The 16,315-nt window shown below is 38.3% G+C and overlaps 1 protein-coding gene and 1 long non-coding RNA gene across 7 annotated transcripts in view; one reads left to right on the top strand and one right to left on the bottom strand.

The window, feature by feature from the left end:
- LOC114272467 (conserved oligomeric Golgi complex subunit 3) overlaps window positions 1-16,315 on the bottom strand; it is a 37,845-nt gene that overhangs the window by 510 nt on the left and 21,020 nt on the right. For all 6 annotated transcript variants that reach the window (XM_082924190.1, XM_082924192.1, XM_082924191.1 and 3 more), the window contains 6 exons: window positions 14,443-14,529; window positions 14,298-14,360; window positions 3,358-3,474; window positions 1,094-1,186; window positions 777-902; window positions 405-505 (listed from right to left, as the gene is read on the bottom strand). In XM_082924190.1, coding sequence (XP_082780316.1) covers window positions 405-505; window positions 777-902; window positions 1,094-1,186; window positions 3,358-3,474; window positions 14,298-14,360; window positions 14,443-14,529 — 587 coding nt within the window. The remainder of the gene's footprint in view (window positions 1-404; window positions 506-776; window positions 903-1,093; window positions 1,187-3,357; window positions 3,475-14,297; window positions 14,361-14,442; window positions 14,530-16,315) is intronic.
- Window positions 6,213-6,977, top strand: LOC145824472 (uncharacterized). The gene is made up of 2 exons (XR_014365990.1): window positions 6,213-6,351; window positions 6,666-6,977. It is a non-coding gene; the product is annotated as an uncharacterized LOC145824472 (long non-coding RNA).

Genomic DNA, 16,315 nt, shown 5'->3' with positions numbered 1-16,315 from the left:
TTTTTACAAATATAAAATTGCAATATCTAAATACGAAAAAAAAAAAAAAAAAAAACCATGAAAAACACAATTTTTATATGTCAACAGAAAGAACCAAAAATGGAAACAAACAGAAGTTTTGAACAATTTCCCCAGAAAATCGTTGGAAATTGGCAATGGTAGCAAATACCCATCCAAGAAAATGTATTTGAACCTCTACCTACCTACTACACTAAACCATTAGAAATACTCGATTCAAAAACCCTGTGATTGTGCATAATATTTGCAAGGTTGATAATGCTTGATCATTCTTTTGATAAGAGAGATGTCCCCATCAAATCTAAACATTAAAGGTTGAACAATTTGCCTTGAATGCAATGCAGTGAACGGTAGATTAAACATGCTATGTGCAATCAGTAACTTACTTTATAGGTTTGAAAAGTATTGTACGTGTTGATTGGTTTTGCAAATAAAGCTTCATTTTTGCCATCACTCTTGGTAACTCTTCCTTTATAGAAACACTAACCTGTTACAGAGACGAATATCATTAAACTAAACTCAAGTTAAGCTCTAGCGCTTTATCAAGGAGGAAAATCAAACACATTGATCCAACCAATCAATCTCAGAAAGTATACATAAATACATACATAAAAATAATTATGCACACAACAATTCAGGAAAGGGCACCAGATAAGACAATCTTCACCCAACTCTTTATCGTCCCATCAGAGTGTAAATCACATAAGGCAGTCATTCATAAACTTCGGCAAAAGAGACATTGAGTAAATATCACATACCTTCTGAACAAGTTCAGCAACTTTATCAGGTGTAGCAAAAGCTTGATCCTTGAGTGGTTTTGCCAAAGCTGACTCTAGCTTTTGATTTGGATTTCCCGAAGACAATGCAACTTTCACAGCTGTCACCTAACAAGAACAAAGTTGAGAAAATTAGTCATGATAAAAAAACCTTATTGTATGGATTCTTTACTTCCTGGCTATCCAGCAGATTGGTCTCTCAATTTGTCATGTTTGCTTACACGCAAGCAAAGTTACATGGATATTTAAGCAACAAGTGTTCTCTTTGCACCGATATGGTAGTAGTGGAAACAACAAACCTTGGTAACAAAGGAAAGCATAGGATCCACAACAAGCTTTGTGACTGACATAATGAACTCTTCACATGTTGCTTTAAGACTTTTCTCCAGTTCCTGCAAGTAAATGAATAGTCATGCACATGCTGCACTATTGACAGGGAGGAAATCACTAGAACTGGATGTTCAAACTAAATAATAACAAAGACATTCAAAGTTCTTGTGGCTAAACAACCTACTTAACATTTCGGTTAAGTTAGCAGTATTCATGGAGGGAAAAACAATAATCCTTGGCTGATTACAATACCATTTTGAAGGCCAATGCCTTCAGAATTTGCCAATAGCAGAAAACTGTCAGTCATCATAGTTTGATGGTTTATTCTGCTTTCAAATTGTAGGTTATATGCTTAACAATATATAACTCGAGACATGTTTCTGAAAGACGGTCTAAAACCATGTAAGAAAACAATTAAAACACATGAATAAGCATTCTTTTAGCGGTTTGAACAAGCTCTAATTGATTAAAATCCGCGGTCTCCTCATTTAATTTAGGATATGTTTTGTGGCACGATGGAATGGGAATCTCATTCCATGTCTCTTTCATCCTGTTCTTTGGGTTGAGTTCAAAACAATGGAATGTAATTCTGGCTTACTTTCCTAAGGTGGAATGACATTTGGGTTGAGTTCAAAACAATGGAATGTAATTCTGGCTTACTTTCCTGAGGTGGAATGACATCACCACAATAAGTCGGAATCTCATTCCCACACCCCCATGAGAATCTCACATGAAGCATTTAATAATAAAACAAAGTAGATGGTCTCACAAAACCTAAAATCAAGGCCATGTTTGGTTTGGTTTCTAGAAACTTGTTTCATAAATTTTTTCTGAAAAATTAAAAATTAATTTGGTGAAAAAATATAAAAAATAAAAAAAATACTTATCATTTTTATATAATTTTATCTTTTGTGAGGACAAAAATAATTTTTAAACTTTAAGAAAATTTTTTTTTGATATTTATTTGGATCAAATTAATTTCTATTTTTCAAAACTAATTCTGAATTTTTTTTTGAGAAACAAACCGAACAAAATGCTTGAACTGACATAGGAATCTCATTATAAGTAGTTTGATTCTTGGCGATAGGATTCCCAATTCTTCTATTTGATTCCAGCCGTTCAAACACGATCTTACTTCTTGCAAGCCAAATATTCTAAATCACAAGGTTTAAACCAAACAACGGTTCATACTTCTAAATGGAAACATATGATTGGCTTGAGGAAATTCTTCAATTACAACCAAAAGTTTCAAGCTGTATAGGCTTATTGAATTTTGTGGGATTGTTAACTTAAGAAATTTATCGAGTGTGTGCGAGCCTTCAAAAGCCATATCCTCAAGACCTGATCTGCAAATGGTAAGCACAAGGTAGGACATGTTTACCTCAACCTGGCCGCTGGTGCTTAAATGCCTAATTGGTTCCATTTGATAATAAATCAGAAACCATTTGCACTTCCTTGCAATCCCTAAACATCAAGTACTTACAGCCCCTAGACTCAGGTGGGTTGGCATGAAGAAGCTAATTAATGTAGATGTGCTTGCTTGGACAGAGGGAAAAGTAAAAGGAACAAAATACAAGAAGAAAAAAATGGATTGGAGCTAGTAGATGAGCAAATTGTTATTGGAATTCAAATGGTATGCTATGATTAATGCTATACTAAGCACTAAAAGATGAATAAGAAAAAAAATTATCAACCTAAGCCAAGGAATGAATTCAAAAGATACCGATCAATTTCTTGTATTTTCGAGAATAAAACCATCTTCTTTTTTAATCAGCAAAAAAAAAGATTTCATTAAAAAAATGGAAAAAGGTACAAAGCGAGGAAAAGACATCCTCCAAAAACGAACAAAAAACAAGGAAACAAAATCCACCAATAAAGTAAAATGACCTCAAGGAATACAAATAGCCCTCCAATCATTGGAGATCAAAAAAAGCAATACCCCTTTAAACAATGAGGAGACACATGCCCAAAACAAAGCCAATAACCCACTTTATCCCATAGTGAGTCAAAGAATAAAACCATCTTTTCATTCAACATTTTAGCACAAAGTATCCATTTTCAATTAAAAGCAGCTAATTTCTCAATTTTCGTTATATATTCTCTACAATCATCAGCAAAGGGTATCATATAGAACAAAGTGACTTAAATACATAAACAAATGATGTGTTTAACCAAGGGAGATGCAGGTCAATTCAACAAGTAAAACAATAATAATTGAAAGGCAGTCTTGCACCTTCTTGGCATCTATTTGACTTTCCAAAACTCGGGGAGACAGGGTCCTCGCCAAGGAAGTTGATCTTGACCAATTAAACAGTGATGCCTGACCTCTAAGAATCCGTCTCAGATGATCCTGGTAACGGAATATAAATATGAAGAAGCATTCAATTTTTTTCGTTGGTAAATATGAAAAAATAACCACATATTTGATCTTAACAAACATATCAATCAATAAACCTAGTTGTAGCATAAGCAAGCCAGAAATTTTTTACAAAAGGTATCTCCCCGATTGCTATGTTACATGGACTGTTCAAAATAAATCAAATTGTTACACTTCTTAAACTTTCCATTGGACATTTCTTTTATATATATATATATAACAATATCATTATATAATATATTGTTGCATATAATTGCTATAAAACGAGTATAAATTTTGGGACACTATGTCACATATAACACCATTTTATCTCACATAATAGATTAAAAATATAAAAATATGACATTTTTTTTGGCCAAGTCTATCTACCTTCAAATATGAAGTTTGATGGGTCCAATCTCTAGACTGCCACTCGTACCCAACGCAGGTACCCGAATCCATGTAACATATATTGATAAATTTTTATGCCTAAATCATCTTTTACATGATCCAACACAAGTATTATGAACATAATTTTTAGAATCGTGTGATTCACGATTCAATTCCAATTTCAACCAAAATTATTCAAATCATGTTGTTGAGACGAAAATTGACTATAATTCAATTTTGTTTTTTTGTTTTTCTGTTTTTTTGGATAATATACGAAACGTCATCGTTTTCACCGTTCTATCAAGAAATAAAAAAGAGATCAACTACTTAAATTTGGTACATACAGTTTTATTTTTATATGCATATATAATTTAGTTATATTAATATTTATTTCATTTTAAAATAATGTGTATTTTATATATATATATATATATTATATCGAATATAGCGAATCTTACGATTTATGATTCAATGTAGCTCATGATTTACTATTTTAGCAAAATGATTCATGATTTGATTTGCAATTGATAACAATAATTATAGACTAGTTTATTTTCAGTCTCTCTTCTTAATCTCAGAATTCATCAGAATTATATTATCAGTGCTGTAGAATTATTTTAAAATTTTTTTTCCTTGTTACGTAAGCATTTTTTAATTTTTGTCAATTGAGAACTGTTAAGTGTTAGGGGTAGTTTGGTCTTTATGTATTATTCTTATTAGTATAAGTAGTTGTGTGTAAGGGGGAAACCCTAAGTTTTGAATCCTAAGTTTTGAATTAATAATCTACAGAAGCTTTCTCTTGTTCTATTCCTTCTTCTTCTTCTTCTTCTTCTTCTTCTTCTCATCTATACATTCAACATGGTATCAGAGCACTATCTTCCTCCTTGAAGATTGTTCCTTAGAGCCCCATATTGTTCCTGGTACGTCTGTTACAGCCAGAAAAAAAAAAAAAAAAAAAAATTAAAAAAAAAAAAAATTAAAAAAATTAAAAAAAAAATTTACAGTATGCTCGAAATTTAATGGGTAATCACCCTATAATCTCATTTTGATTGTTTGGTCATTATTGATTGAATTTTCTAATTTTTTTGATTTTTCGTCAAAATTGGGTGATTTTTCGAAAATCACTGTTTGACCCTCTTTTTTCTGGTTTTGTCCCTTCTTCTCCTATCCTTGGGAGCCGACTGGAACCCTAGGGGGGTTTGTTGTCCCTGGTTTGATGTATTTTGGCCCTATCTTGGATTTTTATCGCTGTTTAGATGCTCTGCTTCGGTTTTCTGACTTGTAGTTGATCTGGTTGCTCTGTTCTGGGCTTCTTTTGGACTGTTTTAGCCTTAAAAGGTGTTTGGTGTGCTGGTTGGGTGATTTGTGAACTTCTTTGATATCCGGCTTGTGTTTTTTGCACCCTCTTTTCTCATCTCATGGCTGACAGCTTGGGTCAGGACTCTAAGGGCAAGGAGGAGAGTGGACTGAGTCGTGGTCTGACTCTTGGTGATAGTCCTTCTCTCCAGATTAGTCCGGTCAAACTTAATGGTCTTAATTACTTGATTTGGTCCCGCTCCTGTAGTCTTGCGATTGCCGCCCGGCGTTTGACTGGCTATATTACTGGTAGTAGTACCCAGCCACCTACTGAGGATAGTACTTTATCTGCTCAATGGATTTCTGAGAATGCTTTAGTTATGACCTGGCTCATCAATTCTATGGAGCCTACCATTAATCGGACTTTTCTCTTGATGGATACTGCTCACAAGATCTGGATAGCTGCCTCTCAAATGTATTCTCAACAAGGGAATGATGCACAGGCCTATGAATTGCGTAAGACGATTAGGGGTTTGGATCAGAAGGATCGCTCTCTGGCAGTCTACTATGCTGAGTTGAGTGGTTTGTGGCAAGAGCTAGATTTCTACCAGAGTTTCCAGCCAGTTTGCTCCAAGGATGCCACTATGTTTCAGCAGGCTGTGGAGAAGGAGCGGGTGTATGACTTTCTTGCTGGTCTGAATTTGGAGTATGATCAGATACGGGTTCAGGTGTTGGGTCGCTCTCCGTTTCCTACATTGCGTGAGGCTTATGCCCTGGTTCAGCAGGAGGAGAGTTGTCGCAGTGCTATGGTGCATGCTCCTGTTCTGGATCGGTCAGCGATGGTTGTCGGCCCCAAGTCACGTGATACTCCACCTTTTCTGCCTCCAGGTGGTGGTAAGGGTCCATTGGTTGATCGGGACTGGTTGAAGTGTGAGTATTGTGGGAAAGATAGACATGATAAAGAACACTGTTGGAAGTTGCATGGCCGCCCTACTCGAGGCCGTGGTCGTGGTGGTGGTGTTCGTCCTCAAGCACATGTTTCTGAGACTACTGCTAGTGCCTCGAATGATGCTAGTTCTCTTTCCCCGGATGAGCTTCACACTCTCAGACGTTTGATGGCTCGACTTGATTCTTCATCTGCCTTAGCTCCTTCCTCTTCTGCCTCTTCCAACTTTGCTCACACAGGTATTTCTGCTAGTGCCCTCAGTGTTTCTTCGTCGTCTCCTTGGATCATTGATTCCGGTGCTACCGATCACATGACGGGTACTTCTAGTTTTTTCCATTCTTATTCACCTAGTTCTGGGCGAGATAAGGTTAGAGTGGCTGATGGCACTTTATCTTCTATCTCTGGCAAGGGTTCTGTTCGTTGCACCTCTTTACTTTCGCTTTCATCTGTTCTTCATGTTCCTAATTTTTCAACTAACTTACTTTCTGTTAGTAGCCTTACTACTGCTCTCAATTGCTCTGTAACCTTTTTTCCGACTCATTGTGTCTTTCAGGAACTGGCTACGGGGAAAATGATTGGCAGTGGTAGAGTACAAAGTGGTCTGTACTTTCTGGATGCCATGCCTGCCTCACCTTTGTCCTCTCAGGCTCTGCAATGCTCTTCTGGCTCCTCCCTTCGTCTCCTTCATCAGTGGCATCGCCGTTTGGGGCATCCTTCCTTTAGCATTTTAGAGAAACTTTTTCCTTTATTAGTTCGTGATTGTCCTAGGAATAACTTTGTTTGTGATGCTTGTGAGCTTGCTAAGCATAAACGTACTTGTTATCCTTCAATTAATAAAAGAAGTACTTTTCCTTTTATGCTTATTCATACCGATGTGTGGGGTCCTTCCCCTGTTGTTTCTACCTCTGGTTATCGATGGTTTGTCACATTCATTGATTGTTATTCCCGTGTGACTTGGCTTTATTTACTTCGCACAAAAAATGAAGTTTTCTCATGCTTCAAAAGTTTTCATAAAATGGTATCCAATCTCTTTAATGCTACTATCAAAATTCTTAGGAGTGACAATGGGACTGAGTATGTTGATGGCGCTTTCCGGGCATACCTCGACGACCATGGCATTCTTTATCAGACTAGTTGTGTTGGCACTCCTGAACAGAATGGAGTTGCTGAACGTAAGAATGGCCATCTACTTGAGGTTGCTCGCTCTCTCTTGTTTACCATGAACGTTCCTAAGTCCTTTTGGGGGGATGCGGTTCTTACCGCGGCTTATCTTATTAACCGTATGCCCTCTAGTGTCCTCCACTTCCAAATTCCTCTTGAGCTTCTTCCTGTGACGTATCCCACTTCTTCTCTTCCGCCTCGGGTTTTTGGTAGTGTCTGTTTTGTTCATCTTCACCCTCGGCCTCGTGGGAAGCTTGATCCTAAGGCTGTCCGGTGTGTCTTTCTTGGTTATTCTGCTACTCAGAAAGGCTACAAATGCTATGACCCTCACTCTCATAGGTTGTATGTTAGTATGGATGTCACCTTCCGTGAATCTGAGTCTTTTTTTCCTGGTCCTCCGCCATCTCCTCAGGGGGAGCGTGGTATCGATGAGATTGCGGATGAGCCGGCATCATATCAGCATGAGTTGTCTTTTTTCCTTCCTCCTCAACGGGCTATTATTTGTGGTGAGGGGGAGCCTAGGAGTTCTGTTGATGAGGAGTCGGATATCAGTGGTCGTTTGGACAGAGCTGATCTTAAGACTTATTCACGGCGTCAGAAAGAGCCGGCTTCTCTTGTGCCACCAAGTCAATCATCATCTCCTATGCCAGTTCCACACCCAGTTTCCACTAACTCTTCAGGTAATGATCCTCATCTCATTTCTTCACCTGTTGTTGATGGTCCTATTACGGATGATTTGAGTCTTCCTATTGCTCTCAGAAAGGGGGTTAGAGCTTGTACTCAACACCCTATTTCTAAATTTGTGTCATATGATTCGTTGTCTTCTACGTATCGTGCTTTTGTTTCGTCCCTTTCTTCTGTGTGTATTCCGCAGGGTTGGAAAGAAGCCATCAATGATCCTAAGTGGAAGGTAGCTATGGTAGAAGAGATGCAAGCTTTGAGTAAAAATAACACATGGGAGTTGGTGTCTCTTCCAAATGGGAAACACCCAGTCGGATGTAAGTGGGTGTTCACCATTAAGCACAATGCAGATGGGACGATTGAACGGTACAAAGCAAGACTAGTGGCCAAGGGATTTACCCAAACATATGGAATAGATTATCAAGAAACTTTTGCCCTGGTAGCAAAGATGAATTCCATTCGAACTATTCTGTCATGTGCGGCTAATTTGGGATGGTCTCTACAACAACTAGATGTGAAGAATGCTTTTCTTCATGGGGATTTGGAGGAGGAGGTATATATGGATGTACCTCCAGGATTCTCATCTCAGTCTACAGTTGGAAAGGTTTGTAGATTAAAGAAGGCTTTGTACGGTTTGAAACAATCTCCTAGAGCCTGGTTTGGTAGATTCCTCAAGGCAATGGTGGGATTTGGATATCAGCAAAGCAATGCGGATCACACCTTGTTTGTCAAACGCAATGTACATAAGGTAACAGTGCTTATTGTATACGTGGATGACATAGTTGTGACAGGTAATGATGAGGAGGAGGTGACCCATCTCAAGATGCAGTTAGCCAAGGAGTTTGAGATAAAAGAACTTGGTCCATTAAGATACTTCCTTGGGATTGAAGTTGCTAGATCTGACAAAGGCATCTTTATTTCTCAAAGGAAGTACATTCTAGATCTTCTTGAAGAAACGGGCATGTTGGGCTGCAGACCAACTGATTCACCAATTGAGACTAATCATCATCTTTGTAGTGGAATTGGTGAGCTTGTGGAGAAGGAAAGGTACCAAAGACTTGTGGGAAGACTGATATATCTCTCTCATACTCGTCCAGATATTGCCTATGCAGTTGGAATAGTGAGTCAGTTTATGCATGATCCTCGTGTACCTCATTTGGATGCAGTCTATCGCATTTTGAGGTACCTTAAATCTGCCCCTGGAAAAGGAATTTTGTTCTCTAATCATGGTCACTTGAGGTTGGAAGCATTCACAGATGCAGATTGGGCAGGCTCTATAGATGACCGACGCTCTACATCTGGTTATTGTGCTTTTGTAGGGGGAAATCTAGTTACATGGCGTAGTAAGAAGCAGGGGGTCGTTTCTAGATCTAGTGCTGAAGCTGAATACAGGGCTATGGCACATGGAACATGTGAACTAATGTGGCTTCAATCTTTGTTGAGTGATATAGGGCTTGATTGGAGTGGTCCCATGACTTTGTATTGCGACAACAAGGCTGCTATTAGTATTGCACACAATCCTGTTCAACATGACCGGACTAAGCATATTGAGATTGACAGACATTTCATTAAGGAGAAATTGAATAAGGGTGTGATATGTATGCCTTTTGTTAAGTCTGAAGATCAACTGGCGGATGTTTTTACTAAGGGTCTTAGTAGTAAAGTCTTTCACTCTATTTGTTGCAAGTTGGGCATGAGAAACATCTTTGCACCAACTTGAGGGGGAGTGTTAAGTGTTAGGGGTAGTTTGGTCTTTATGTATTATTCTTATTAGTATAAGTAGTTGTGTGTAAGGGGGAAACCCTAAGTTTTGAATCCTAAGTTTTGAATTAATAATCTACAGAAGCTTTCTCTTGTTCTATTCCTTCTTCTTCTTCTTCTTCTTCTTCTCATCTATACATTTAACAAGAACTCATATACATTTTGGTAACTGATCTTTGTCCCAAACTGTCCATTTGTTAAGTCATTCAACATATGGCAAGCTCACCAACCACATATTTAATCTATGTTACATGGACTTAGGTGTGGTTATGTGTCGGAGTGTCAAATTCATGTATTTTTCATGTCGAGGACACTGGGACACAACCATATTTCATATTTCTATTTTAAAGGGTAAAATGATGTTTACAAACAAAAATACAGAATTTTATGTATAAAGTAGAAGTCTTGTGCATATCCTATATATATAATAAACGCTACTACTTGTACTGGTTGAGTTTATCTCCAACTAAGCATATCAGACACATATCCCATATACTAATCCAAGTATCAAGTATCAGGCAGGGGCACTTCACAAATTTAGAAGAGTGCATGCAACGTAGGATTTAATTGCTTTTTCAACAACTAATGATTTAACATGTAGAGTTTCCTGTTAAAACCTACCACTACACCTACTCCACCCACTTCCCCTACTCCACCTACTACTCCACCTACTACATACCTACCTCCTCTAATCTTCTATATATAGGACTCATTGTAAACATAATCAATACAATATTATCAATCAATAATACAATCAATATCTATACAATTCTCTATTTCTCTTTATACATCAATTTTTTACATGGTATCAGAGCAGGTTTAGAACCTAGTATTTTCGCTTCCCCGGCGGGCGGCAACCTCACCTTAGCTGCCCGCCGGACCTCAACCTAGTCCGCTAGAATTTTCTACACATACCTTGAAATTTCTTCGAGTCCACCACCTTCACACCCAACTCCTTCGAGTCGCTGTCCTTGACTCGCCCAGTCAACCCATCTCTGAAACCGGTTAATCTCGGCCGCCATGATCACTGTAAAATATGAAAATATGGTCATTTGGACCACTATCCTCAATCTTTCCACTTCCCCCTGTAAGAGCAGTCTTATTTCCAAGGATAACAGAAAAGTTGTTAACAGTGACATTTTCCCCAGTATAATCCTTTGGCACTCCCTTGTTCATCATCACCATCATCATCAATCTATGAAGTTCTTGGGTCACATGGCCTCCCTACGGGTCTCCTCCCAAAGCGCATAACCAATTTCACCATCGACCCCTCCACAGGCCACTTCGAAGTCCGATTACCCGAGGCCTGCAATGCTAAATACGAAACTGACTTTCACTACGACTTCACGGTCTCTGGAACTCTTCGCTATGGCGAGATCGGCCAACTCTCCGGTGTCTCTGCCCAGGACCTCTTCCTTTGGTTCCCCGTCAAGGGCGTTCGAGTCGATGTCCCCAGCTCCGGACTCATTTACTTCGACGTTGGTGTTCTACGCAAGCAATTCTCTCTCTCCTTCTTTGAAACCCCCAGGGATTGTACTCCCGGTCATCCTGTTTCCTTGGTTGATCTCGATTTTGTCTTTTTCGCTGATGATGCTCGAAATCGAATTGTTCAGAATCAACCTGATAATGAACTTGGTCAGGAAAGTGTATCCAGGGCTGTTTCTGAAAGCGGGACTGTGAAGACAGAGAGGTAGTTTACAAAGTTCAAGAGCTGACTTGGTGGTTTTTCCTGTTTGCCTTAAAGAGTTCTTAAGCGTGGACCATGCTTCCGTTATGCATGCTTGGTTGCCAAAAATGAGTTGATAGGCATGACAAACATCAGCCTTCCAATCGAGGCTTCGATCGCTGCTCACCTTCACTGTCACCGATCTCCGTCAAGCTCTCAACTCGGATCTTATCCAATGCATTAGAGGAGTTGCTGATGAGTTCACGAAGGAAAAATCTCCTTGTTGCTGTAGAAAGTGTTGATGATAGTGTTGATGATGAGGCTCAGAAGCTGGTTGATTTCGGCCTGGAAAGAGAAAAAGCTTGTGCTAGGATTTGAGAAGTGATTCGCTGTAGGAATTTTGGCTTTGGATGAAACCCTTACCATACTCCACTCATTCTCTCCAACTGTTCTAACTTTTTATTTTTATTATTATTATTATATCAAATAATCAATGCACTCATGTTTCCCACTAATAGTGTCCACTTTTGACCCAAACCATTTTCAATCCATCATTTCTCCTTCACCTTTTGCACCCCACTTACCGACTCTCTCTCCACTTTATCACATGGGTTTGTCCCTCTCTCTCCTCCATTTGATTTCAAAATCACTTATTTTTATTTATTTTTTCCAAATCACTTTTCCTTTTTTTTAAATACCCCCACTTTATTTTGAAACAATCACACTGATGTTTTTCATATAATCCATCTATAAATATTTTTTATCTATTTTCTTTCTCCCTTGTTTTCTTTCATTTTATTTTTTATTTTTTCAACAAAACACTCCCAAAAAAAAAAAAAAAAAAAAACAACAACAACAACAACATTTTACAAACTTGTCATTTCTTCATGCCGGGGATCAACCCCGATCAGCATTTTACACCAAAAAAAAAAAAAAAAAAAAAAAATCAAAACAAAACAAAACAAAACAAACCAAAAACACACAAAACAACCACATCCACAGGCAGGATTTTTATTCTCTACTCTGCCGCCGATCTCTTCTTCTTGCCTCCGTCCTGGACGGCCCTTGACGGTGTTGCCTCCGTGTTTCCCACTCCACTGGGCACGATCACTACCCCCTGCTCCTCCACTGCAGCGTATGGCGGCCCTCCAAATCGAAACATAACGGTGGCCTTCCGCTTCAGCTCCATATTTTCCGCCTTTAGCACACTTATCTCTGCTCGCGCATCCTTATACATGCGTTGGAGCAGAGCCAGTTGGGCGTTTAATTGCTGCACCTCATTTGTCCTACTCTGAAGCCGGTGCGACAAGTTTGTGACTGCCGTCATCGTCTCCACACATGACTTCAACGTATACTGATTGGCCTCAATATCTGTTTGTGCTGCCATTCTTTGCTCCACAGACCGCATAGGAAAGGTCAGCGGAGCAAACTCAGGGGCGCTTGGTTGAGGTTCACGGGCAACCGCACCGGTTATCTCTCTTGTGGACTCGTTGAGGTCGGGAAAGAGAGTGAGCAGAGGGCGGGAAGAAGAAGCCATTTTCTGGGCAACAGAGTGTTACAGAGTATCTCTCTCAGAACACGAAGAATTTTTTCAGAGGTTTTTTAGCAGGTTTTTGTCTCAGCCTCAGCCTCAGCCTCAGCCTCCGTCTTGGTTAAATAGCCACGGCAGACACGCGTATCGTGCGCCGCTCGGCGCTAGACGACAACATGGGCGCGCAAGCCAAGGTAGTCACGCGCTTCGCCATAATGTCCGGCACACCTTTTTATGGATTGGGCACGCCTTTTGATGGCACGCCTTTTGATGGAACGCCTTTTGACAGATTGGGCACACCTTTGGAGGGTGCGACTTTTTAGGGGTCCGACAAGACTCTGTAAACTGTCCCGACATTGATTCCGGTTAGCTCCTTCATGGGTCCGACAAGACTCTGTAAACTGTCCCGACATTGATTCCGGTTAGTTTCTACAAGGGTCCTGCAAGACTCCGTAAACTGTCACAACAACTGTCACAACATTGTCTGCTATAACGGTCCGACATGACCCCATAAACTGTCTTCTACATCGGTCCGACACGAGCTAGTGTCTTCTACATCGGTCTGCCATAACCATACAGTCTTCTACAACGGTCTAACACGACCATACAGTGTCTCCTATCCTCTTTTATTTTATGTATTCGTCTATTTTCTTGTTTTGTTACTCTCTCCAAACTCAAGTTGGTTAGTTCCTATCCCCCTTGAGTTTGCGGGGGGCTGTTAAAACCTACCACTACACCTACTCCACCCACTTCACCTACTCCACCTACTACTCCACCTACTACATACCTACCTCCTCTAATCTTCTATATATAGGACTCATTGTAAACATAATCAATACAATATTATCAATCAATAATACAATCAATATCTATACAATTCTCTATTTCTCTTTATACATCAATTTTTTACATTTCCCACTTCTTTCTCTCTCATGTTAAAATCAAGACCAGATCCATTAGCCACAGTTTCAGCGGAAATATGGTAATGTTGGCTACGGCTTTTTTTATTTTTATTATATCCAACCTATGAAGAATAGGGGATAAAAAAAAGTGAGAAAAGCTATGAACAAAATAAACAAGAAGAATTAGAAGATAAAAAAAAATAAAAAAATAAAAAAACCTAGATAGAAACCAATTAAATTGAACTCCTGTTTTTGTTCCCATCTAAATTATTTATGCTTGTAATTCTATTTCTTACAAATTATAAGTCCAGAACAGATGCACACACTGATGTTATTCACTTATGGTGCAGCAATGGTAAAAGGTAAATATTGCACTCAAATCCAGGATAATTTCATCGTCAGTCATGCAATTAGAGTGCAAAAGAGAAATGGTGAAACATGACAATGCATCATATGAATAACCGCAGGTTCAGAGTTACTAACCAGTAAATGTGAGAAATCAAGTTCCTTATGCGTGACTGAAAATTCTATATCAAATGGTGCAATCTGAAAATCCAAGCTTCACAGTTGGGAATTATATACTCAAACTGATTACAATATTTACCTAAATTAAAAGGTGAGAGATAACCTGCTCCCTTAAGATGAGGAGATGCTTTATAAGGAAAAGTTGCCCATCCATTGGCGATGCACTTTTTGCAATCAGTCTGCTTGCTTTCTGCCACAGATAAAGGAAGAACCAATCTTATACAATTCATTCCACATCATGGTTGAGTCCCTTTTAACACCGCAGGTGTTACCCTTTTCATTGTTTATGGGCATTTTACATCAAGTGTGATTGAATATAAGTGCTTGTGATGAAAGAATCCCCAAGAAAATTTTGTCATGAAAGATATAATTGGTTAGTGTAATATTTATCATAGGATATGTATTTGCTTTTACTATCCCTGGTATTGCTATTCTCATTATTTATCATACTAATTAATTTCCTAACTGTAAATGCTTCATATGGTTAATTACGTATCATTTATGTTTAATTGTGATTGTGATCAAGTGATATAACTTATTGCTTAAACATTTTGAATCATAAACCGAATTGATTAATTTCATAATTCGCCTCAAGTTGGAATCTATGGGAGATTAGTAATTTAATTATTGGCATTTAAGCAACTCTAATATAATTAAAATGTATTAAGGGGAAGCCACTCTGGGATTTGGGAAGGGTTAAATACACATAACCTTACCCCCGCATGCAGAAAGATTGTTTTCATGTTTTGAACCCAGAATGTCCGGGTCACAATGCAGCACTCTTACCGCATGGGACCCACGTGGATAACGCATAGATTGGATTGCCTTGAATTTTTGGTACATTCTTATGTGCTAGTGCAAGATTTACATTTTTCCAAACAAGGAATGTTGTGCTTGTACATGATTAATTAAGGTTGATACAGTGTTTAACTTAAACCACGGTCAAGACTTAGTAGAACACAATGGCCTTGTTTGGTTTGTGTTTTGGAAAAAAAAATTGGAAAAATTCTCTACAAATAAGTTTTCAAAGTTAATCGAACCAAACAAATTTTTCTAAAATTTTTTTCCAAAACTTGTTTGGTTTACAAATTTTCCAAACAAATCTCTCTCTCATACACATCAAATCAATCACTTTTTCCAAAACTCTCTCTCAAAATAATTTTTCAAAACATCTTTTGAAAAAAAACCAAACCAAACAAATTTTCGTACTTTTTATCTCAAAACATGTTTCTCAAATACAAACCAAACAAGGCCAATATTTTCACAGGTATGGTTCGAATTGTCGGTTCCACCATGTGTGGGACTCACCCTTTACCTCACTTCTTCAACGTGTCTTAATTAAAAAAATAAAATTTATAATATCGGACACTTTATTGACATTTTGGAGACACTTCTTGAACCGTCTGAACACACTACATTCTTCAAAACACAACTGATGTACTCTAAATATGTTTTGCAATTTTCGTAAGATAAATACATCATGCATATTGCAATGTTCTATAATTGTTTTGCATTCTTTATAATATAATTGTTACGTGAATGATATTTTGTTGCTTAAATTATGAAATATATACTTTTTAATGTAATTAGTGTTATGTTATATATTTTTCATTATCTTTGAATAAATTATTCATATATATGACATATAACAAATTTGTAAAAATATAAAATTTTAACAAGTCCCAGGCGTGTCATGTCTACCATTTTTTTTAAATCAACATGTCTGTGTGCCCGAGTCGTGTCGTGTGCCCGTGTCTATGCTACTTAGTGTGTAAGTGTGCACTTGTGATGTAACATACATATGTTTTGGGTTGGTATGTTAACTTGTGTATGTATGATGGGATGTGTTAAAACCTACCATTACCTACTCCACCTACTACACCTACCACCACCTACTACCACCTACTACACACCTACCACTACCATTACCACCTACTCCACCTACTCCACTACATCTCCTATATAAGGAGCCCCTC

This window comes from Camellia sinensis, chromosome 4 (genome assembly GCF_055761805.1).
Source record: "Camellia sinensis isolate YWXY chromosome 4, ASM5576180v1, whole genome shotgun sequence".
Taxonomy (NCBI): Eukaryota; Viridiplantae; Streptophyta; class Magnoliopsida; order Ericales; family Theaceae; genus Camellia; species Camellia sinensis.
This window is presented reverse-complemented; position numbering and strand designations above follow the sequence as displayed.